Source organism: Chanodichthys erythropterus, chromosome 13 (genome assembly GCF_024489055.1).
Source record: "Chanodichthys erythropterus isolate Z2021 chromosome 13, ASM2448905v1, whole genome shotgun sequence".
In the NCBI taxonomy this organism is placed as follows: Eukaryota; Metazoa; Chordata; class Actinopteri; order Cypriniformes; family Xenocyprididae; genus Chanodichthys; species Chanodichthys erythropterus.
In genome coordinates, this window is record NC_090233.1 from 50,715,157 (window position 1) to 50,738,694 (window position 23,538).

Below are 23,538 nucleotides of genomic sequence, written 5' to 3' on the forward strand. Positions count from 1 at the left end.
CTGGGTGTGAACGTAACCGTATTAGTGACTCAAATACAGGACTGACAACTGTATTCTGCTTCTGTGTGAACGTGACCTATGACATTTTGATCCAGAGTGATGTTCAATACAAAATCCCTATGTAATTTACCATTGTAGGAAAAACACAGTCACTTCCTGGTTCATGGGCATGGCTTCACTATAGTAGGTAAATGGAGCAACCTTGGGCAGGTCTTGCGCCCCAGGGGTACAACTTACACCACATTTTTAAGTATGGTCTGACAGAGCCTGCCAGCATCTTTAAACGTGGTAACCCACATGTTGGGATTTTTCGGACGTTAAGATGAAAGGCATCATGGTAGACGCTGGAGCGACATCTCACATTGTAAGTGATAAAGCTTCGACAGCTCATTTCAACCTGAGACTCATTCAGTGGAACATTGTAGCTATGAAGATGTACAAAAGTTACAAGGTGTAGTCAGAGGCATGGAGATAAGAGGAAGCACAGTCAAACAAAATCAGTTATGTGAAGTGTGTACACAGGGAAAATTCCCTCAGACAAGAAACGGAGCCAGACAGAAAGGCAAAGAAACCCTTAGAGCTAATTCACACTGATTTGGCCGGCCCCATGCAAACACAGAGCAAAGAAGGACACAGATATGCATTATTATGCAGATATTATTAATGGTGCTTGCAATATTTTGTATTAGAATGATTTCTGAAGGATCATGTGACACTGAAGACTGGAGTAATGATGCTGAAAATTCAGCTTTGCATCACAGGAATAAATTACTTTGTCAAATATATTTAAATAGTACACAGTTATTTTAAATTGTAATAATATTTCACAATATTACTGTTTTTGCTGTATTTTTAATTAAATAAATGTAGCCTTGGTGAGCAGATGAAACTTCTTTTAAAAACATTAAAAATCTTAGTGGTTCCAAACGTTTGGACTGTACTGTAAATATTTTATATAAAATGTATATTTTACAAAATAATTTTTAGTCTAAAATTACTATCAAATCAAAGTCATATGTCTAACCAATTTGTGTTCTAAATTTTAATTTAATATCACAAAATGTAACCTCCCATGATATTTTTAGGCGTTGTACCAAAAATAGCCACTGGGTGTTTTTTTTTAATGCATTCTCCTGTATCAAATTTATACATTTCAGTCTCAATATCAAAAAAACAGTTGGCAGATGGGACCGTGAGACTCTTTCCAATGATATGTGTTTTGTCAAGATTAGAATTTTTTTTCAAATAAATTGTGTAATACAAAACCTGACACCACCCACTAGGTGAGGAGCTTGCTAAAAGAAATTAAAGTACCATTTTTATGGTAAAGCAAGGTCCGATTTCAAAATGGTTTTCACAGGATGAATCTTGAGTTCGTAAGCTTTTGAATGATATATAATTTGTCAACATTACATCAGGTAAAGTATAGGATATAATTGTTTTAAGCATGCAGTGGCAAGTAGGCCAGTAACAGTTAACAGATTAATGACTTGGTCCTTTTTTTATACCCTAATCAGGCAACGTGACCTGGGAGTCACAACTCATAAAATCCAAAATATATCAAATATTTCAAAAATTCTTTTGGATATGTTTTACTTAAGCTCAGATGATATAAAAAATATCATGAAAATATTTTTTGCTTATCATTTTCCACTCTTGCCTGTTTAAGGGTTAAAATGGAGAAAAAAAAAAAACCTTGGGAGAAACCGGCCTTAGTCAGGGGGCCAGTTCTCCTCTGGCAAACAGTGCTTTGTTACGAATCATGTTGCTATCATAAGTCTGATAGGATCGCAACAATCAAAGTATTTATTTCAGTTCCATCCAGTTGAGGATCGTATTCATCACGTCGGTATGGACGGTTTGTTGAGGAACTGTGCTACTGGCTGTCGTGTCGATGAGGCCTTCACAATGGATGATCTAGTCGACTCGATTATGTGAAAAGATTACTTTGTTAGCCACTCTTCAATATGAACCCGTTAATCAGCACGCCGCTGTGTGCTTCTGTCCCATCACTCTGTGTTGTTGTGCATGTCAAATAAAATCAGTCATAATCAATAAATGTCATTTCTTATTTTTATTTTTTTGTATCAGTGTTTATTTATTGATCCTTATTAATTTTGTTTCAAATACAGTTTCTGATTTACATATATAAACATTTATGATTAAGTAGTAGGCTATTATATTTAATGGAAACTTATTTTACTGTCCGCTGCTTGAGGCAAAATAAGTCAGAATGAAGGATAAACTGAAATTCATGGAATTTCAACAACTTCTGCTAAGTGACTAGGTTGATTTGCCTGAGGATTGTGTAGGGGCCAATGAATCTGGGACTCAGTTTTTTGCAGGGAAGTTGCATCCGGATGTCTCTAGTGGATAACCAGACCTTATCTCCAGGCTGATATACAGGTGCTTGAGAACGGCGAAGATCCGCTGTTAACCTGCGTCTCCTAAGGGCTTGCTGGAGTTGGAGGTGTGCTGAGTCCCAGACCCTCTTGCTGTCCCGGAACCAGTAATCCATCTGATGGTTCCCCATCTCAGGGGAACAGTGGGGGCTGATAGCCAAGCACGCACTGGAAAGGGGTGAAACCAGTGAAGGGTTGATGGAGGGAGGTCTGGCCGTACTCGGCCCAGCCCAGGAACTGGTTCCAGGAGTCCTGGTGGCCATGACAGAAGGTACGCAGGAAAAAGCCAATCTCCTGTATCTTCCGCTCTGTCTGCCCGTTCGTCTGAGGATGGTATCCGGACTAGAGGCTGATGGTCACATTTAGGAGCTTGAAGAATGCTTTCCAGACATGCAAAGTGAATTGTGGACCTCGGTCAGACACAATATCCTCAGGTAATCTGAAATATCTGAACACATGGGTAATGAGGAGTTCAGCTGTGGCCAGAGCTGTAGGAAGTCCTGGGAGTGGAATCAGTTGCCATGACTTGGAAAATCTGTCCCCTACAACCATTATGCAGGTATGCCCATCTTTAGCCTACTCCTAGATGTGACCACAGGCGAGTTGGAATGGGCAGAGGTTGTAGCTTTCCGGAGGGAAGATGACAGGGACTCTTGGACATGGCACATTCCCTGCACCCCTTAACATACCTTCTGACATCTGCTGCCATTTTGGGCCACAGGTGACCTATGGGTGGCCAGTGCCCAGCGACGCGTGGGAGGAGTGGATTAGTGGAATGCATTGTGTCCGTGGTATGTATTACAAACCTGGGGGGCAACCCGGTGGAGTGTTGGTGGACGCATTTGACTCGGGTAGCGTTTCTTCGGACCAGGTTATGGGGCTGACAATGAGGCTTTCTGGAAGAATGGACTCAGTATCTTAAGGACCTTCCTCGGGACTATGGATACGTGATAGAGCATCGGCTTTGACATTCTTGGAACCAGGGCGATAGGAAATGGTGAAGTTGAAATGCATAAAGAACAATGCCCATCTTGCTTGACATGGATTCAATCTTTTAGCCTCATGCAGGTACTCCAGATTCTTATGATCGGTTAACACCAGAAAGGGATGTCGGGCTCCTTCGAGCCAAAGCCTCCACTCCTCCAGGGCAAGCTTGATGGCGAGTAGCTCCCTGTTGCCGATGTCATAATTCACCTCTGCCGGGTTGAGTTTGCGGGAGAAGGCGGCGCATGGATGGAGTCTACTTGGTTTCCCCTGCTGCTGGGACAGGACCGCTCCCACTCTTGTGGTGGATGCATCGACCTCAACCACGAAGGGAAGTTCTGGATCAGGATGGGCAAGGAGGGGAGCAGTCGTAAAGGCAGTCTTGAGGTCCTCGAAGGCTTTCTTCGCTGCTGGATACCAGGACAGAGACTTGGGCTTACCACGGAGTAGGTTGGTGAGTGGAGAAGTGATGGTACTGTAACTCTTGATGAATCTTCGATAGAAGTTGGTGAATCCAAGGAATCTCTGCAGTTCTTTGACAGTGGTGGGAAGGGGCCAGTCCTTCATAGCTGATACCTTCCTCTCGTCCATGCGGACGCCACTGTTGTCGATGTTATAACCCAAGAACTGCACTGAGGGCTGATGGAAACTGCATTTCTCTGCTTTCAGGAAAAGGTTGAAGTCCCTCAGGCATTGGAGGACCTCCGCAACTTGGTGGCGATGTTCGGCCAGGCTCCGGGAGTAGATGAGGATATCATCGATGTAAACGATCACAAACTTGTACAGGAACTCCCGGAGCACCTCATGCATGAAATCCTGAAATACGGAGGGGGTGTTGACGAGTTCATATGTGTCCAGTAGGGGTCACAAAGGCTGTCTTTCATTTGTCCCCCTTGTGTATTCGGATGAGGTTGTATGCACTGCGGAGGTCCAGCTTGGTGAACACAGTGGTGCCGCGGAGATGTTCCAGCGCAGACGGGACGAGATGAAGTGGATATCTGAACTTGACTGTTAGTTTGTTAAGTGCTCTGTAATCAATGCAAGGCCGCAAGCCTCCGTCCTTCTTGGCAACGAAGAAAAAGCTGGATGCAGCAGGGGAAGTAGACGGGCGGATGTAGCCTTGTTATAGCGCCTCAGTGATGTATTCCTCCATGGCCTTCTCCTCCAGGATGGACAAGGAATAGATTTTTTCCCCTGGGCACTGGCTCACCTGGGATAAGATCGATGGCGCAGTCCCATGGCCGATGGGGAGGCAGCTTGGAGGCCTTCTTTGGACAGAAAACGTCACTGAAGTGGGAGTAACAGTCAGGTATGTCAATGGATCTCTTTTCCAATGGACTCTCAATGGACGTAACACAGACATGGATCTTCTTAGAGCTTGGAATTCTTTGGACAGGACTGGGAACATGACTTGGAGCTGGACTAGGAACTTGACTAGGAACTTGACTTGGAACTTGACTTGGAACTTGACTTGAAACTTGACTTGGAACTTGACTTGAAGTTAGACTTGGAACTTGACTTGGAACCTGACTTGGAACCTGACTTGGAACTAGTAGTACCCGGAAACATCCAGGAAAACATTGATTACCCCACTTCAGGACGTCTCCTGTCTGCCAGGAGATGATGGGATCATGCTGCTCCAACCATGGGCGCCCCAGAATCACGTCAGATGCAGAATCCTCCAGAACCAGCAGATGAATTTCCTCCTGATGAAGAACGCCAATCTGCAGATGCAGAGGGCCCACCATGTGACGAACTTGATGGAGAGGATGACCAGTTACTGCATGGATCTGGTAAACTTTCGGCGAACTGATGGTCTTGAGGTTGAGCTGGCGACAGAGGGCTCCGGAGATTAAATTTCCAGCTGACCCAGAGTCAATGAAGGCATTGACTGGAATACAAATATCAGCAGCAGTGAGGTTGGCAATAATAGTGAGTAGATTTTGATGATTGAACGTAGGAAGGATGACACACCATAGATCACACTGGACGATTGGGGCATTCAGCTCTGAAATGCCCAGGATGGCCACAATACAAACAGAGACCCTGGGTCAGCCTCCTCTGTCGCTCAGCTGGAGAAAGACGTGATCTGTCAATCTGCATCTCGGGGCTGGCTGGTTCTGGGGAGCTGACGGATTCGGGCTGGTGAAGGAAGGATGGAAATCGTCGCTGGCTTTGGTGCTCTTCTATGCACAGCTGCATACGAGTGTATGAGTTAATGATTAGCTAATAGTAAAGTACTTCATTCAACTGAGCACTATTACTTACTAATTCATTAATCTGAGTGTCTTGTTAATTAATAATAATTACCATAATGTTGATATTGTGTTACTCATTTGTTCCTGTAGTCATTCATTAATGGTGGAGCAGTATTTTAAAATGTTACCCAAATTAAGAAAAGTATATCTGTGTAAGACTAAACAAGTCAGAAAAAGATTGCTTGTTATTGGCTGGGAAATTTTGTTGTGTATCGTGAGACAAAGCTTCTGCCTCATGCCAAATGTATGAGAGTTAAAAACAAAAACTAAAAAAAAAACAATGGATATGCAAAACAGGTTTATTTGAATTCCACTGAACAGGTGTGTCTGAATATATTGTGGAAAAATGCAGGTCTGTACAAAATCTTGTTAAGAAAAATGTAATTTGACACACACACATACACACACACGCAGGCACAAACACACACATAATGTTTTTTTTTTAACTGTACAAACTGTATATATCCCCTGTGACAGAAATATTTTGTCAACATGAAATGTACAGAAAATGCACGCTAACATGATTAGCATGATATTAGCATGATACTAACACATTTTTACTTGTTTGTGTCATAAACCCTAAACTAATTGCTAGTAGCATGTAGCTATTTACTGTTAGCATGTGTGGCATGTTGCAAGTACAGTTTGCTATCATGAGTCAAAAAAGCCAACCCCCATGTCTCTATGATGTTCTGATGCAGAGATATAGGCCTTGCTAAATGGTTGCTAGGGTACTCTGTTTGGTTGCTAGGGAGTGCCTTCGCAGCTGCCAATGACGATACTCCAAAGGCTGCTGGCCAATATAAGCCAACCCCCATGTCTGTACGATGTTCTGATGCAGAGATATAGATCTTGCAAAATGGTTGCTAGGGTACTCTGTTTGGTCGCTAGGGAGTGGCTTGGCAGCTGCCAATGTTGATACTCCAAAGGCTGCTTGCCAGTATGAATTATATAAACCATTCCTCTATGATATTCAGATTTGAAGATATCCCTCTATGCTTTGGGTTGCTAGGGTACTCTAAATGGTTGCTAGGGCGTGGCTGTGAAGTCTTGAAGTCTTGAAGGTCATTGTCTTGTTGGAAGGTAAACCTTTGGTCCAGTCTGAGGTCCTGAGCACTCTGGAGAAGGTTTTCGTCCAGGATATCCCTGTACTTGGCCGCATTCATCTTTCCCTCGATTGCAACCAGTCGTCCTGTCCCTGCAGCTGAAAAACACCCCCACAGCATGATGCTGCCACCACTATGCTTCACTGTTGGGACTGTATTGGACAGGTGATGAGCAGTGCCTGCTTTTTTTAAGGCCAAAAAGTTCTATCTTGGTCTCATCAGACCAGAGAATCTTATTTCTCAACATCTTGGAGTCCTTCAGGCGGGCTTTCATGTGTCTTGCACTGAGGAGAGGCTTCCGTCGGGCCACTCTGCCATAAAGCCCCGACTGGTGGAGGGCTGCAGTGATGGTTGACTTTCTACAACTTTCTCCCATCTCCTGACTGCATCTCTGGAGCTCAGCCACAGTAATCGTTGGGTTCTTCTTTACCTCCCTCACCAAGGCTATTCTCCCCCGATAGCTCAGTTTGGCCGGACGGCCAGCTCTAGGAAGTTCTGGTCATCCCAAACATCTTCCTTTTAAGGATTATGGAGGCCACTGTGCTCTTAGGAACGGTTCAGGAACTCCTGAACTCTTATGGACGGTTGTTGAGGAGCTGCGCCACAGGTTGTTGTGTCAATGAGGCCTTCACAGTGGATGATCTAGTTGACTCAATCTCTGCTGATACTTCAGGGCTGCGTTGTGGTTGTGTCAAGGCGTAGGTCCTTGGTCTCACCTGTATATGGCCCGGATCCGGTTGACTACAGTAAACCTCGGGATAAACAGAAAGACTAATATTAGCGTAGATGCCATTCTTCTTCTGATGTAACGAGTACATCTGGTGTTATAGGCAGTGTTCCCAGTTCCGGCTGACCTAATTTATGCAGCCTAATAACCCTTTAATGGATTTGAAAATATAAATTGAGAATGTGTTATGTGTATGTCAGGTTAAAAAGATGCGTTTTTAGTCTAGATTTAAACTGACAGAGTGTGTCTGCTTCCCGAACAATGCTAGGAAGATTGTTCCAGAGTTTAGGTGCCAAACAGGAGAAGGATCTACTGCCTGTGGTTGATTTTTATATTCTAGGTATTATCAGCTGGCCTGAATTCTGAGATCGCAATAGACGTGAAGGACTATAATGCTTTAAGAGCTCACTCAGGTACTAAGGAGCTAAACCATTTAGTGCTTTGTAAGTAATTAACAAGATTTTAAAATCTATACGATGTTTAACAGGAAGCCAATGCAGTGTTGACAGAACTGGGCTAATATGGTCATAATTCCTAGTTCCAATAAGAACTCTAGCTTACAGATGCTAGTAACATGTCCTTCAAATGAAAGATTGGTATCAAAGAGCACACCCAGGTTCCTAACTGACGACGAAGACTTAACAGAGCAGCCATCAAGTGTTAGACAGTATTCTAGATTATTAGTTATTATTATTTAGTATTAGGAAATTCCTGGTCATCCAATTTTTATATCAGCTATGCATTCCATTAATTTTGTGAATAGGTAAGTTTTGTCAGGATGCAAAGAAATATAGAGCTGAGTATCATCAGCGTAACAGTGAAAACTAACGCCATGCTTCCTAATGATATCTCCCAATGGTAGCATGTACAGAGTGAAAAGCAATGGTCCTAGTACTGAGCCTTGTGGTACTCCATATTTAACTTGTGTTTGATACGACCTCTCTTCGTTTACTACTACAAACTGGTAACGGTCAGATAAGCATGATTTGAACCATGACAAAGCAATTACACTAATGCCAACAGAATTTTAAATCTAAAAGAATATTGTGATCAATAGTGTCAAATGCAGCACTAAGATCCAGTAACACTAATAGAGAGATACAACCACGATCTGATGATAAGAGCAAATCATTAGTAACTCTAATGAGAGCAGTCTCAGTACTATGGTACAGTCTAAATCCTGACTGGAAATCCTCACAGATACTATTTCTTTCTAAAAAGGAACATAGTTGTGATGATACTGCCTTTTCAAGTATTTTTGACAGAAAAGTGAGATTTGAGATTGGCCTGTAATTGACTGATTCTCTAGGATCAAGTTGTGTTTTTTTAATAAGAGGTTTAATAATAGCCAGCTTAAAAGTTTTTGGTACGTATCCTAGTGATAAAAATGAATTGACGATATTAAGAAGAGGATCTATGACCTCTGGAAGCATCTCTTTCAATAGCTTAGTCAGTATAGGGTCTAACATATATGTTGTTGATTTTGATGATTTAACAAGTTTAAACAATTCATCCTCTCCTAAAGCAGTAAATGAATTGAATTTTTCTTCAGGGACACTACAATGCACTGCCTGATGCGATACTGTAGTAGACGGTTGCATAGTTATAATTTTTTCTCTAATATTATCAATCTTGCAAGTAAAGAAGTTCATAAAGTCATTACTGCTGTGCTGTTTGGAAACATCAGAAGTCGAAGCTTCATTTCTTGTTAATTTAGCCACTGTATCAAATAAATACCTAGGGTTGTGTTTATTTTCTTCTAAACATTTTGAAAAATAGGCAGATCTAGCAGATTTTAAGGCCTTTCTGTACTCAATCATTCTCTCTCTCCACAAAATGTGAAATACTTCTAGTTTAGTTTTCTTCCACCTGCGCTCCATTTTTCTGGCTGCTACCTTTAGGGCCCGAGTGTGCTCATTGTACCATGGTGTTGGATTAATTTCCTTAATCTTTTTTAAAAGCAAAGGAGCAACTGAGTCTAATGTGCTGGAAAAGACAGAGGCAATAGTTTCTGTTGCAACATCGAGGTCTTCTAAGATGTCTGGTATGCTAAGGCGATGAAACTGATCGGGAAGATTATTTATAAAGCGATATTTAGTGATAGAAGTGATGGTTCTACCATATTTATGGCAGGGAGGCAGTTTAGCCACCTTGACTAAATGTAGTATACACGAGACTAGATAATGATCTGAGATGTCATCACTCTGCTGCAGAATTTCAACAGCATCAATATCGATTCCATGTAACAATATTAGATCTAAAGTATGATTACGGCAATGAGTGGGTCCTGACACGTGTTTTCTAACTTCAGTTGAGTTTAGAATGTCTGCAAATGCCAATCCCAATGAGTCTTTTTTATTATCTACATGGACATTAAAATCACCAACAACAAGGACTTTATCTGCAGCTAGTACTAACTCTGAAATTCTTTGATAAAGTCTGTATGGTGTCCTGGTGGCCTGTATACAGTAGTCAGCACAAATGTCAACTTACATAATGTTACGTAAAGTACCATCACTTCGAAGGAATTATATTTGAAAGACTTTTGACTAATACTGTAAATATTACTATAAATTACAGCAACACCTCCCCTGTAACACAGTTTGTAAATATGGGAAGAAGGAGGCGGGAACCGGCGAACATTCAACAAAACTTTAATCTCAAAATAAACAAACAAAACGAAAGTAATGCCGGCAGACCCTCGCGGACGTCTGCCGGCCACACAAACATAATATAACATAAAATAAAGTCCAGGCCTGGTCCTCTCTCGTCCTTCATTGTAGTCGCTCCTCCTTTTATGCCTCCGGAGCTCCTCCGTGAGAGACTCGAGGCCGGCACGCCTCACAGGTGACGCTCATTACCACTCGCGCCGTTCCCTCACGGCTCTCGCCCGCCCTGCTCGTCACATACCCCCAACGCCCCTCGCAGGCCGGGGGGTACTCCCGCGACTGCGCTTACTCCCCCGCGGGGCCTGTCTCGGCGGCCGCAGCACCTGGGGGTAAGGACAGACGAGACGAGAGAAAGGAGACGGAAGCAAGGGGAGCGACAGAACGAGAGAGGGGAGAGAGGAAAAAGAAAGAGGAAAAAAAAAATTCTTGGTCCGGTTCCCCGACACACTGCCGCTCGGTCCTCAGCCTGCCAAGAGGCTCTTTCTCGCGGTGCCATGCGGTGGCACTGGACGCTCGGTGGACGGCCCGATCCTCGACCGCCTCCTGGCGGCCGGCGATGGCTCCTCCGACTGAGGGCAGCCGGCATCGAGTCCCCCGTCCCCTGCTCCTCCCCTTCACGGCGGACGGCAGCAGGCTCCGGTCCACGGCAGACAGCGGCGACTCCTCCGCTCCCTCCAGGTCCAGGATGGCAGCCACCCCACCTCGTCCCAGGAGCACGGCATCCGGGTCTCCGTCCCACCTTCCACTTGGCTCCAGCACCACCGCCTCGGGCAGCCTCTCGCGGTCTTCACATTCCCGCGCTGCCCGAACTCCGCAGCACCGCGATCCCCCTCAGCAGCGAGGGCTCTCCGACAGCATGTCCCTCCTTCCTCACGGGTTTCGGCACCAATGTAACACAGTTCGTAAATATGGGAAGAAGGAGGCGGGAACCGGCGAACATTCAACAAAACTTTAATCTCAAAATAAACAAACAAAACGAAAGTAATGCCGGCAGACCCTCGTGGACGTCTGCCGGCCACACAAACATAATATAGCATAAAATAAAGTCCAGGCCTGGTCCTCTCTCGTCCTTCATTGTAGTCGCTCCTCCTTTTATGCCTCCGGAGCTCCTCCGTGAGAGACTCGAGGCCGGCACGCCTCGCAGGTGACGCTCATTACCACATGCGTCACCGGCCTCGCGCCGTTCCCTCACGGCTCTCGCCCGCCCTGCTCGTCACATCCCCCTTTGCCTTTCTGATGAGGATTTTGTCGATAATCATAACCTTGCGGACTAGACTAATTTAAAGTAATGTAATCGTCTGGTTTTAACCAAGTTTCTGTCAGACACAGCACATCTAGATTATTGATTATTTACAATAAGTGATTTTGAAGAAAGGGATCTAATATTTAACAACCCACGTTTTATGATTTGTTTATCATTATTATGTCTGTTTTTTATTTGTTGAACATCAATTCAATTTTTACCATTTAATGAGTTTGGAAGTTTTTTTGTTTTTACTAATTCAGGGTACAGACACAGTCTCTATGTGATAATATCTAGGTGTAAGAGTTTCTATGTGTTGGGAATTATCTGACTTCTGTAACATGAGGCAGCTAGCAGACAGTCGGTTTAGCCAGTCTGTCTGCTTCCTGACTTGGGCCCCAGTTTGTCATGTTTCAGTTCTAAGACTATGTGCCATATTACTAGAGAGAAGAGCAGCACCATCCCGAGAGGGATGAATACCGTCTCTTTTCAACAGGTCAGGTCTGCCCCAAAAACTTTTCCAATTGCCTATGAAACCTATTATTTTGCGGACACCACTTAGACAGCCAGCCATTGAGTGATGATAATCTGCTAACTATCTCAACACTCCGACAAACAGGAAGGGAACCAGAGCAAATTTCTTCTCCTGACATTGTACTTGCAAGTTCACACACCTCTTTAATGTTAATTTTAGTGATCTCTGACTGGCGAAGTCGAACATCATTTGTGCCGACGTGAATAATAATTTTAGAGTATTTACGATTAGCATTAGCTAGCACTTTTAAATTTGCTTTGATGTCAGGTGCTCTGGCTCCCAGCAAACATGTGACTATGGTAGCTGGTGCCTCTATTTTCATGTTCCGTGTAATAGAATCGGCAATAATTAGGGCACTTTCAACAGGATTCTCAGTGGGTGCGTCACTGAGTGGGGAGAACCTGTTTGATGTTCTTATTGGAATGGAAGAGTGGTGTTTTCCGTAGCTAGGCCACCTCACCGTTACCCAAGTGCCCTGCTGCGCGGGCTCTACAGCTGGAACCGAACAATGTACAGAGTTCACTAAGCTAGTCGCATCCAAAACAGTATTTGAAGACCCTGCATTCTTACTATCCTCGATTAAAGTTTGGATGTGTGTCTCTAATTCTCTCTGTTCTAATTCTTTTCTAATTCTCTCTGTCAGCTTGACTGTTTTCCTACATTTATGACATGTAAATCCCTCGTCGCTGACAGAGAGAGGGTCAGAGGGTTATTTGACTGCAGAATACAGTGTCCTCTGCTTTATTTTCTAGTACTCATAGTGTGTCATTATATAAAGCAAAGACAGGAACAGCATATGTCGCAGTTTGCACAAAAGCATGTTGCCTATCTCAACTGCTATAGCAACTACTTGAGCTCAAATATTCAAACAATTAAATGAATAGTTCACTCAAAAATGAAAACTCTGTTTTCATTTACTCCCATATTTACTGTACATGTGTTTACATCGTCTGCAGAAAGATGCACGGAAACTCTGCAGATGTGAGATCAAACGCTTCACACCTATAGAGCAGGAAGAAACTGTAGACTTCAAAGGTTAATCCACTGCTGAGTGAAAACAGGATATATTAAAATATTTCCATTACTATCATTTGTGATTATGCTTTGTTTGCAGATGTAGGGATACTATTTTTGTCAGTGTGTCTCATTAGGTCAAACTGAGTGTGCATACTTCTTTGGATGAGCAACCATGGATATACATTGTTTTTGATAATGGAGATTGATGTCACAGATATTGATATACAGAGGCATGCATTAGCATGCATCAAGCTCTGTGTGCAATGATAGGTATTTCAAAGGTTGAATAACCATAAAGGATTAGTTCACTTTCAAATAAAATTTTCCTGATAATTTACTCACCCCCATGTCATCCTAGATGTTCATGTATTTCTTTCTTCTGTTGAAAAGAAATGAAGGTTTTTGATGAAAACATTCCAGGATTATTCTCCTCATAATGAACTTCAATGGAGCCCAAAGGGTTAAAGGTCAAAATTACAGTTTCAGTGCAGCTTCAAAGAGCTTTAAACTTAACCAGAAGAGGAATAAGGGTCTTATCTAGTGAAACAATCTGTCATTTTCAAAAAAACACCTGCCCTATTCAACTTACAGAAAGAACGCAGCGCCAGTTTCTTTTTTTCCGTAAGCAGAATAGGGAAGGCGTAGGACATACAGCGTAAGCTTTTTGAAGAATAGCGGAAACACTTCCAAAGGCGATCATTTGTTTACATAAAGCATATAATTTTTTTTTCGAAAATGACCAATCATTTCACTAGACCTTTATTCCTCGTCTGGTATCGTTTAAAGCTCTTTGAAGCAGCACTGAAACTGTAATTTTGACCTTCAACCGTTTGGTGCCCATTGAAGTCCACTATAAGGAGAAAAATCCTGGAATGTTTTCATCAAAAACCTTCATTTCTTTTCAACTGAAGAATGAAAGACATGAACATCTTGGATGACATGGGGGTGAGTAAATTATCAGGAAAATTTTATTTGAAAGTGGACTAATCCTTTAAATACTTGACGAATATTAATTACCTTGCCCTTTAAAGCTGTGATCAGTCTAAAAACATGAACACCATTATGTAAATAAGAATATTTATATGTGACATTATTCTTGTTTTTAAGTGGGTGTCAAGTATATAGTGGATGTGCGTGATGTGTGCTCCAAGAGTAGTCAAGTTAGATAAGATTATTAACAGTGTAATAATGTCTTTGCAATGCAAAATACATATTTCATGCAGTGCTTTTAGCTGTGCAATCTTTAATGATTTTTATAAAGTAAATGTAAGACTAACTGTTAGTACTGTTAGTAATATTTATATGGACACTTACTTGAATGAAGCAACTTACGTATATTTGATTATCCATACATCATATTTTAGAAATATAATTTTAATATGTGATCAGATATGATCATCAGGCTTTGGTCATCTCTCAATCATCATTGTATTCATTGCATTATATGTTTTGCCCCCACAATAAAAACTACACTCTTAAAAATGCTGGGTTAAAAACAACCCAAGTTGGGTTAAAAATGGACAAACCCAGCGGTTGGGTTAAATGTTTGACCAACGTGCTGGCCAGTTTTATTTAACTCAACTATTGTTACTATGACTGGCTTAAAATGAACCCAAAATATGTTGGAAATTAAAAATCAGACACATAATTACTAGAAGCAACAATAATAATCAAAAGGTGAACATTTATTAATAAGCAATTTTATTAATGTTTATGGTTTAAGTATTATTCATTAAACTTATTCATAAATGTTAATTTCCAACCTATTTTGGGTTTATTTTAAGTGAGCAATACAGTCATTTTTAACTAATAGTTGAGTTAAATAAAACTACCCAGCAGGTTGGGTCAAATTTTTAACCCAACCCCTGGGTTAAACCAACTCAGTTGCTGGTTTTGTCCATTTTTAAACCAGTGTACAGAGCTTTGGCCATAAAAACTTTTAAACATCATCTTATTAATACATATTATGGGCAGATCTGCTATACTGTTATAAAGATCTCAATGATGTACATTACAAGCATCAGGATTTCATCTTCCTTTTTGGCCACATAAATATCCTCAACACATTTTTTGCTCAGTTTGGGCTTCTGAATAAAACTGGTGTGTAAATAAAACACACAATTGCAAACTTTCTTTTAGACCCAATATCTCTGGATGTTTACAGTAGCCCATATCCAAGCACAAGCACAAGTGTTTTTCCGGTTACAGTTTCAGTCCATGAGCCAGACTGTATTTCTGAATGGGATACAATCAGCACTGACTCATTCACATCCGCTCTCAGCTGGAATTCTTTATTGGGAGACTTATAGGAGTTTCCTCTGACGACATGGAGACCGAGTCATTTCCAGCACACTTGACCCAACAAAAGCATTCATGTATTTTTCTTAATATCTGTAAAATAAGGCAACCGACCTATTGAAAACTGTGTGTAAGGATGTCTCAGACGTCACAGGGCAGGAAGGTATTGTAATGAAACAATCAAGAAAGAAAGAACCTGCATCACATATTGATGAATTTCCAAGATTAACCATCTCTAAGTTTAAAGGATTAGTTCACTTCATGATAATTGACTCACCCCCATGTCATCCAAGATGTTTGTCTTTCTTTCTTCAGGGGAAAAGAAATGAAGGTTTTTGAGGGAAAACATTCCAGGATTTTTCTCCATATAGTGGACTTCACTGGGGTTCAACGGGTTGAAGGTCCAAATGTCAGTTTCAGTGCAGCTTCAAAGAGCTCTACATGATCCCAGACGAGGAATAAGAGTCTAATCTAGAGAAACCATCAGTCATTTGGACCTTCAACCCGTTGAACCCCAGTGAAGTCCACTATATGGAGAAAAATCCTGGAATGTTTTCCTCAAAAACGTTCTTTTTTTTTTTTACAACTTGAAAAAAAAAGACATAAACATCTTGGATGACATGGGGGTGAGTAAATGATCAGGACATTTGAATTCTGAAGTGAACTAATCCTTTAATTACAGTTTAAAAAACCCCTGAACATACAGAGTGTCACATTCCACCTGCCTGCAGCAGCATATACAGCAGCAACGGACAGGCCTTTACAAATAACTCTGTAATTATCATTCAGTTTGGCTCTGTTCCCAGGAATTTCTAATAAATGTCTTACAGAGGAATACACTCCAGCAAACAACAGACTGTAATACAGCTGGACTGAGAGACGCTTGTCTGTGTATAAGCTGCTGCCAAGTTGTTAGGCGCTGTAGGGCTTTGCTATTCAGTGGTAAAGGAGCAGCACAACATTCCCCAACGAGACGCATGAGGACAAACACCTGAGGACAACATACATCCTAAACTGTTCTAAAATTAAATTAACTTGGATGTTCCCGAGTCATCTAGAACAGTGGTTCCCTATCCTGGTCCTGGAGGCACCCCAACACTGCACATTGGGTGTGTTGGAGAAAGGAGACATGCAAAATTGGGATGCCTCCGGGACCAGGATTGGGAACCACATTCTGCTTCAGCTCTCCTCTGGGAGTCTGTTTTTGACTCACTCCGAACTTCCACGTCTGTTAATATATGTCCTCCTCTGCTATTTGGCGTCCATTTTTGTCGAGTTTTCTCACACGTGTGAGACGTATTTTGATTGAGCATTTTTGTCATGTTAGTAGCACACATATTATTTTCTACATGCATGACTCGATTTTCATACATCCCCCCTTTTTATTATTTTTTTATTATATTTTTCAAATTTAAAGTCTCACATTTTTTAGTGACAGATCGCTGTGTCTCAGTTCAAGCTGTTTGTGAACAGATCATCTCTTCCTACTAGTTAATTTATAGCATCAAATAAACATGAATGAACATCAGAAGGAATGTTGTTTCAACCGCATCAGTACACAACATTTTTCAAGTTCAAGTCCACCAACATTAATCTACTAACTCCCCTGACTGCTTTGTCGGACATAACAGCAGATTTGGCGTTATGATTGGTTAGATCACCTGTCAATCAAACTCCCGGCGAAGGGTCAGTTTAAAGGGTTAGTTCATTGAAAAATGAATTTTCTGTCATTAATCAGTCACCCTCATGTCGTTCCACACCCGTAAGACCTCCATTCATCTTCAGAACACAAATTAAGATATTTTAATGAAATCCAAGAGGTTTTTTTTATCCTCCATTGAAAACATTGTTAAAATAGCCAACGTGACTAAAGTGGTTCAACCTTAATGTTATGAAGCGATAAGAATACTTTTTGTGCGCACAAATTTATTCAAAAACTTTTCCTCTTCCCTGTCAGTCTGTTATGCACTTGGTGCAGTGCTTTATTTCCATGTTTATGTCCAAATGCCGGCTCATTATTGGTCGGCTCCTGTTCACGTGATCAGCTTTGGCCAATACTGAACCACTGTTCGGACTGCAGCAAAAATAGCCTAGCAGAGACGGGGAGACACAAATTTGTCAAATAAAGTCGTTATTTTTGTTTTGTTTTTGCACACAAACAGTGTTCTCATCACTTCATAACATTAAGGTTGAACCTTTAAGCCGCACAGTTGAATGCACAGCCTTGCAAAGTATACTTCATTTGACTCGTAGCATACACAAGCGTTCGGCGCATGCACAGTTTTGAGCAATCTCTCGCCACAAGTCACAAACAATGTAAACATCTTTGTATTCTTTCATGCTAGAGTTGTACAAATGAGGGTAATTTCTAACCTCTTCGCACAATCTCTCGTCTATGTAGACCTCCATTGTCGCTGTAGCTTGCATGTGATTCTGATGATGAAATTCGCGTCACACACACTGTACCCTGAGCCTCGTGTATGCGTAAAAAGTGAACTTTAGGCTTAAGGCTTTCTCTGTTTTGACTAATGTCTGTATTATTACATATTGTTCTTTTTTAATATATTGTAAACTGTACTCAACCAATTAATTAGGTGAGGGACTGCATGTGGTGTTTTGTATTGAAGTGTTTGTCTTAATAGATAACTAAATAACAACAAAAAAACAGTGAAACAGCTTCTCGAAAAATAGCAGATGTAGGGCGGGGCTTGTTTTTGACTTTGGGGAATTTATTGGATGCTTGTGGTTTGCTATTTGTGGATCTCATGTGAGTGACAGGTTGCCCCGCACGCACTTGTCATCAGAGAACAGAAGTCACTGCAAGTGGGATTTTGATTAAAGATTATGAGGCACATGAATTGAAAAGTGTTGTGCACAGATAATTTTTAATAAATATGGCAATATTCTATAAAAAAATAACAAATGTCAACTTTGATTCATTGTGACTTTAATGTTTAGATGTTTGTTCAAATCGTAAGTATGAGCAAACATCATAATAAAACAGACAGGAACAAAACTGAGTAATATATTTAATAGTGCTTTTATTGAGACACCTATTCACTCGGGTGAACAGGGTAAAAATTTTAACAAATAGATATCATTGATTAATCACAGTAATTGTTTTGTACTACAAGTTTTCTAAAATGTAATGTTTAATGATGCATTCTACTTTATATATACACTAATTTGCATACATTTATTATTTAATACTTGTTGTTATTTAAAAAAAACACAATGACATATAAAGAGGACAGCTATACAGAATTATGGGTAAGAATCAAAGGTTTTGAAAGTAACGTCACACCCTGAACGATCTGTCCACCAGAGGGTCAATCATAGACTAAACACAACACTACATGTTTCCTCCTGCCATCCGGTTCACTCCTCGTCAGTCATCTTGAGGAGGTTCTGCTTGTCGATCTTGAAGAGCCTCCACCCTTCCTCCAGAGAGAGATCTGAAGCTCCGCGCCGCTTGTAGAACTCGATGGAGGGTTTGTTCCACTCTGCCACGATGAAGTGCATACTGCTGCACCGAGTCCTGACCGCCGTCTGCAGAGAGCCAGTAAATGATTGGAAACACTGATTTAGTACAAGATATACTGTCATGAAGATTGTATAATGTCAGATCATTAACCTGGGACTAATTATTAACTAGAAATGTATACTTTGAGCTTTGGTACTCTTGTGAAAAAAAAGAAGTAGGCTACACTGTAATGTTTTTGTTTGCAATTAAATGAAAATGTATTAGTTAATATTAGTGCTGTCAAATCGAAACATAAAAGTTCTAACATAAAACTTTGCGTGTATATTTATATATACAAACAGGAAAAGCTCATAGAAATAGAAGCTATTGATCTTTAGCTGTTATAAAGGAAATTACCTGACTCAGTTTCTTCAGGATTTCAGACCCAATTCCAAAACCTAATTTGAGCAGAAGGAAAAGTGTGTTACATGACGGTGTCTCATAAATCTGACAATTTGATGATTCACAAATGCATAAGGTCACATTCATACCCCGATACTCCTTCATGACGTAGAAGTCCTCCAGGTAGAGCAGCTTCCCAATCCAGGGGTCATAGGTGAAATAATACATGGCAAAGCCAATAATCACATGACCTGGAAAAAAAGGTTCAATCACTCTATTGTTTGCAGCAAGTGAATACATTTTGTAGCAACTTCAAAATCACAGATAAGACAGAGTTTACATGGAGACAAATTGCAATTTGCTTTGCTGAAATTAATTTTGGGTGAAATTATTGGCATCACGACCCTCGCATACACCACAGTCTCGTCATTCCAGGTGTCAAATTTTAGATTAATCTGTCATTTCACATTTTTATTTTCACGTTTATTTGTGTTGATTTAAACATTTATACCACGCTGCAAAAAATATTTTTCCTTATTTAGTATTTTTTGTTTTCCAGTTCATATTTCCAGTATATATATATACAGTGTATATACAGTGTTCAGCATAAATGAGTACACCCCCTTTTAAAAGTAACATTTTAAGCAATATCTCAATGAACACAAAATGTTGACAAGACTAAGTTGTATATAAAACATTCTTAAGGGTCATTTACACAACATTTTCAACTAAAAAGTAAATCAATTTATGTGTTTTGGCCATTTATTTACAGGACAACAGCGTTTTGGGGGCCTGAAAACGCAAACTTTTGAAAATGGCATTCAAAGTGCAAGTTTTTGAAAACGATACCATTATCATCTAAAACTACAAAAACGTGAATTTGTGAAAACGGTGATCCACATGTGTGTTACGTGTTCAGTCTATTGGCACGTGGTGTTTCTTTACAAAGTGACATCGCCATCAACTGGCCTGGCAGCAGAATACAGCGTTTTTAGTCATTTTTGCGGAAATGACAACGTTGTCATCTTACATGAAAAAGCGAATGAAAAACGTTTAAGTTTTTACTACATCGTTTTTTGTGTAAACGTACCTCTAAATCAAGACAGATTTATTTGAGAAGCAAAATGATATGACTTGATTCCTGAAAAATGTATCAAAATTAAGTGAGTCTGTTCTTAACTCTTTCCCAACCAGAATTTTCCGTCTATCCATGTTTTCACTGTTATATGGCAGGGGGCACTATTACAAATCCTCTGAAAGAGTACAGAATCTCCGGATCAAAACAAAGGAGATGAAGCAGAAAAAAATGATAGAAGCATTGCTTATGCGTATGTAAAATAACATTAACAGTATAAATAAAAACTGCCTAACATTACTGAATGAAATGTTAACTCAGGAAGGGTTAATGACTGTAAAGCACAGGGGATGTTGATGGACTCGATCTGCTCCATCTGTGTTTTGATCATCATTCTGAATACAATGATTTTCTCAGCTTTTTGTTCAAAATGTTGCCTTTTTTAATGAAACTTTCACGCATTCAATTGTTGATACAAAACAATGCATGAAGCTACTTTTTGTTTGAAAGCAGAGGCTCTGTTTTTTCTTTTGATATATTCATATATTCATACAACAAAATATTCTAGGGGCCATGAAACTTTTGTGAAAATTATCAAAAATGCTGGCACTGGCTGGGAACTTTTTTATTTATTTATTATTTATTTTATTTTTTTGTGCCGGCGGTTAAATGGGTTAAAACAAAAATATCTGCCAAACTTAATACAAAGGGTAAACTAGACTATTTTCCTGACCCCATTGGCTTATTTTTAAGCATAAACTTGCTTCATTTTTATCAATTTCTCAGAAAACAAGACTCAATATCAGAAGTAATTTTTTGATCTTAATTTAAGGATGTTTAGATATTTATACTAGAAAACAAGACAAAAATACTGATTAAGAAAAACAGTTTTTGCAGTGCAGCAGAGTAGGATTGGGAATCAAAACACACTAGAAAGACTTTTAATGATGTTCATTCCTCCACAGATGGAGATGGAATGTGGTTACAAAATAAACACTGCCGTTGCCATGGCAATTAGAATGCAATTAGAATCTTTCCCAAACATTTGCCCATTTGTACTTCCTCAAAATTACTAAAAGATTCATTGATGGAATCGTTCATTCCTTGCAATTCCCATCCCTAGTTGTGAGTATGGTAACAAATCCATATGATCCCTCTGTAAGGAAGTTGTTATTTTTGGGCATATTGTTGTGTGGTGTAAGGCTGTTGACGCCCCAGGTGCTGTGGGCCTTACCTCTGGTTTATTGTATATGTTACACTAATGTAACCGATCTTTCAGTTACCTCCCCGCCCATCCATGTACACGCCACGGGCAATGTACATGGCGAAGCAAGAGACTGTAGCCTGAAGACAATAAATTACAGAGGGGGGTTGGATAAGCGTTTTTGGCAAAGGTCAAACAGCTGAAATTCTCTGTGATGAATGTTCAGATGCACAAAAAAGGCACTTTACATTCCAGTGTTCATGTGACAGTGTTAGTTCGGTAAACAGTTCACCCAAACAAGAAACTCTGGCATTATTTACTCACCCTCATGTCATTCTAAACCAAATTTTCCATGCAACTCTTTTCAACACAACAACAGCTACAGCAAACCAAAACTATACATGTAATATAATCCAAGTTATTTGAAGTCAATTGGTAGAAGCAGACCCAAATTTGACCCAAAAATGTTCTTCCTCAGTATTTTTGAGTAATTATCCAGTTCAAATATCTAAACATTCTTAAATCAAGATACATTCACTTAAGAAGCAAAATTACTTAAGATATTAAGTCTTGTTTTCTGAAAAATTGATCACTTTATGTTCAAAACAAGAACAAATATGTGCCAATTGGGTCAGAAAAATAATCTTGTTTTCCCTTTGAATTAAATAGATTTTTTTGACAATATTGGCAGATATTTTTTCTTGTTTTAAGCATAAGCTCTCTTAATTTCATTAAAATAAAGACTTAATATCTTAAGTAATGTTTAGATATTACTGGAAAACAACATTTTTTGGAGTGTGCATAATTATAATGTTCCTAAAATCTAATTTTTGGGTGAACTAATACTAACGAACTGCATGTACTTCATGTTTATAGTATGCGTAACACGGGCACTGCAATGCAAAGTGTTACCAAACACTGTTTTGTGTCATTATGCACAGAAACACTTTTGGTAACCCAAGCGTCTGTGGGGTGTAACACACTCCAGGTGTGCTCACTTCAACCTGAATTGGGGGTGTAAAAAACATATTGTGCATTGAAGTGAAGAGTTTGTGCAGGTTCAGTGTTACCGTCGGCACTCTGGTGATGTTTAGGCACTTCAGCCACTATACAGTGATAGAACGGATGATCTCCGAAACCGTCCTCCAGGAGATCTACAGGAGCAAAAGAGTTGTGAAACAAATTGCTACAAATTGTGAAAGTTATTGCATTTACACTGACAGTCAAAAGCTTTGAATAATTTTATTGTTTTTGAAAGTCTTTTCTGCTGCATTTATTTGATCAAAATACAGTAAAATGTGAAATATTATTGCAACTTAAAATAACTGTTTTCTAATTCAATATAGTGTAAAATGTAATTTATTCCTGTAGTCAAAGCTGTATTTTCAGCATCATTACTCCAGTCTTCAGTGTCACATGATGCTTCAGAAATCATTAATTGTAATATTTCACAATTTTTTACTGTTTTCATCAAATAAATGCAGCCTTGGTGAGCAGAAGAGACTTCTTTCAAAAAACATTAAAAAAAAAAAAAAACTATTATTATTCCAAACGTCTGACGTCTAGTGTACTTTTAAATGTACTTACCTTTTTCAGTGAGAATAACTTGATCTTCCATTTCCTCAAATTTTGCCAGTTCCTAATATGAAAGATACATATTCAGGTTAAAAGGTTAGGATTATTAAATAGTAGTGCTATGAAATCGATTGATTGCAATTAATCACATCTATCATAAAAGTTTGTTTGTGTGTATGTATATTTACAAACTTTAATGTTAGATGTGATTAATTGATTTGACAGCACTACTGCAGCTCTTCAGATATCATCATCACAAACACATCTTTATCATCAGTATTTTATAGTTATACAGCATCATTCAGGTTTCAAACTGAATTCATCACCTTTATGAGTCGCAGTATGTCAGAAACGTCCTTGGGTTCGGCTTTCCGCAATATAAAATTGGCCATTTTCTTCTTTTACTCTTTTTTCCTTTGCTCACTAGTCCTCTGTATGTGAAAAATAGTAAGATTTGTTTCTTCATCCGCTTCTCAGAGGGTTACCCTCAGCTACAGGTCAGAGATCTGATCTCTCCCGTTTGGAAAGGCATCCAGTGGCTGTTCTGGTGAAGCATCAGCTGTGCTCAAAGCCGGGACGT

The 23,538-nt window shown here is 40.0% G+C and overlaps 1 protein-coding gene across 2 annotated transcripts; it reads right to left on the reverse strand.

The window, feature by feature from the left end:
* Positions 1–18,261: 18,261 nt before the first annotated feature.
* On the reverse strand, positions 18,262–23,505 carry LOC137034633 (diamine acetyltransferase 1-like). 2 transcript variants are annotated; one of them, XM_067407725.1, is made up of 6 exons: positions 23,285–23,505; positions 22,971–23,022; positions 22,454–22,537; positions 19,254–19,355; positions 19,120–19,160; positions 18,262–18,788 (listed from the first exon to the last, which is right to left on the reverse strand). In XM_067407725.1, the coding sequence occupies exons 1-6, from the start codon at positions 23,348–23,350 to the stop codon at positions 18,618–18,620; spliced, it is 516 nt and encodes a 171-aa protein (XP_067263826.1). In that variant the 5' UTR covers positions 23,351–23,505; the 3' UTR covers positions 18,262–18,617. The 2 variants fall into 2 exon arrangements, with proteins under 2 accessions (XP_067263826.1, XP_067263825.1); XM_067407724.1 differs by having other exon boundaries at positions 19,120–19,355.
* Positions 23,506–23,538: the final 33 nt, after the last annotated feature.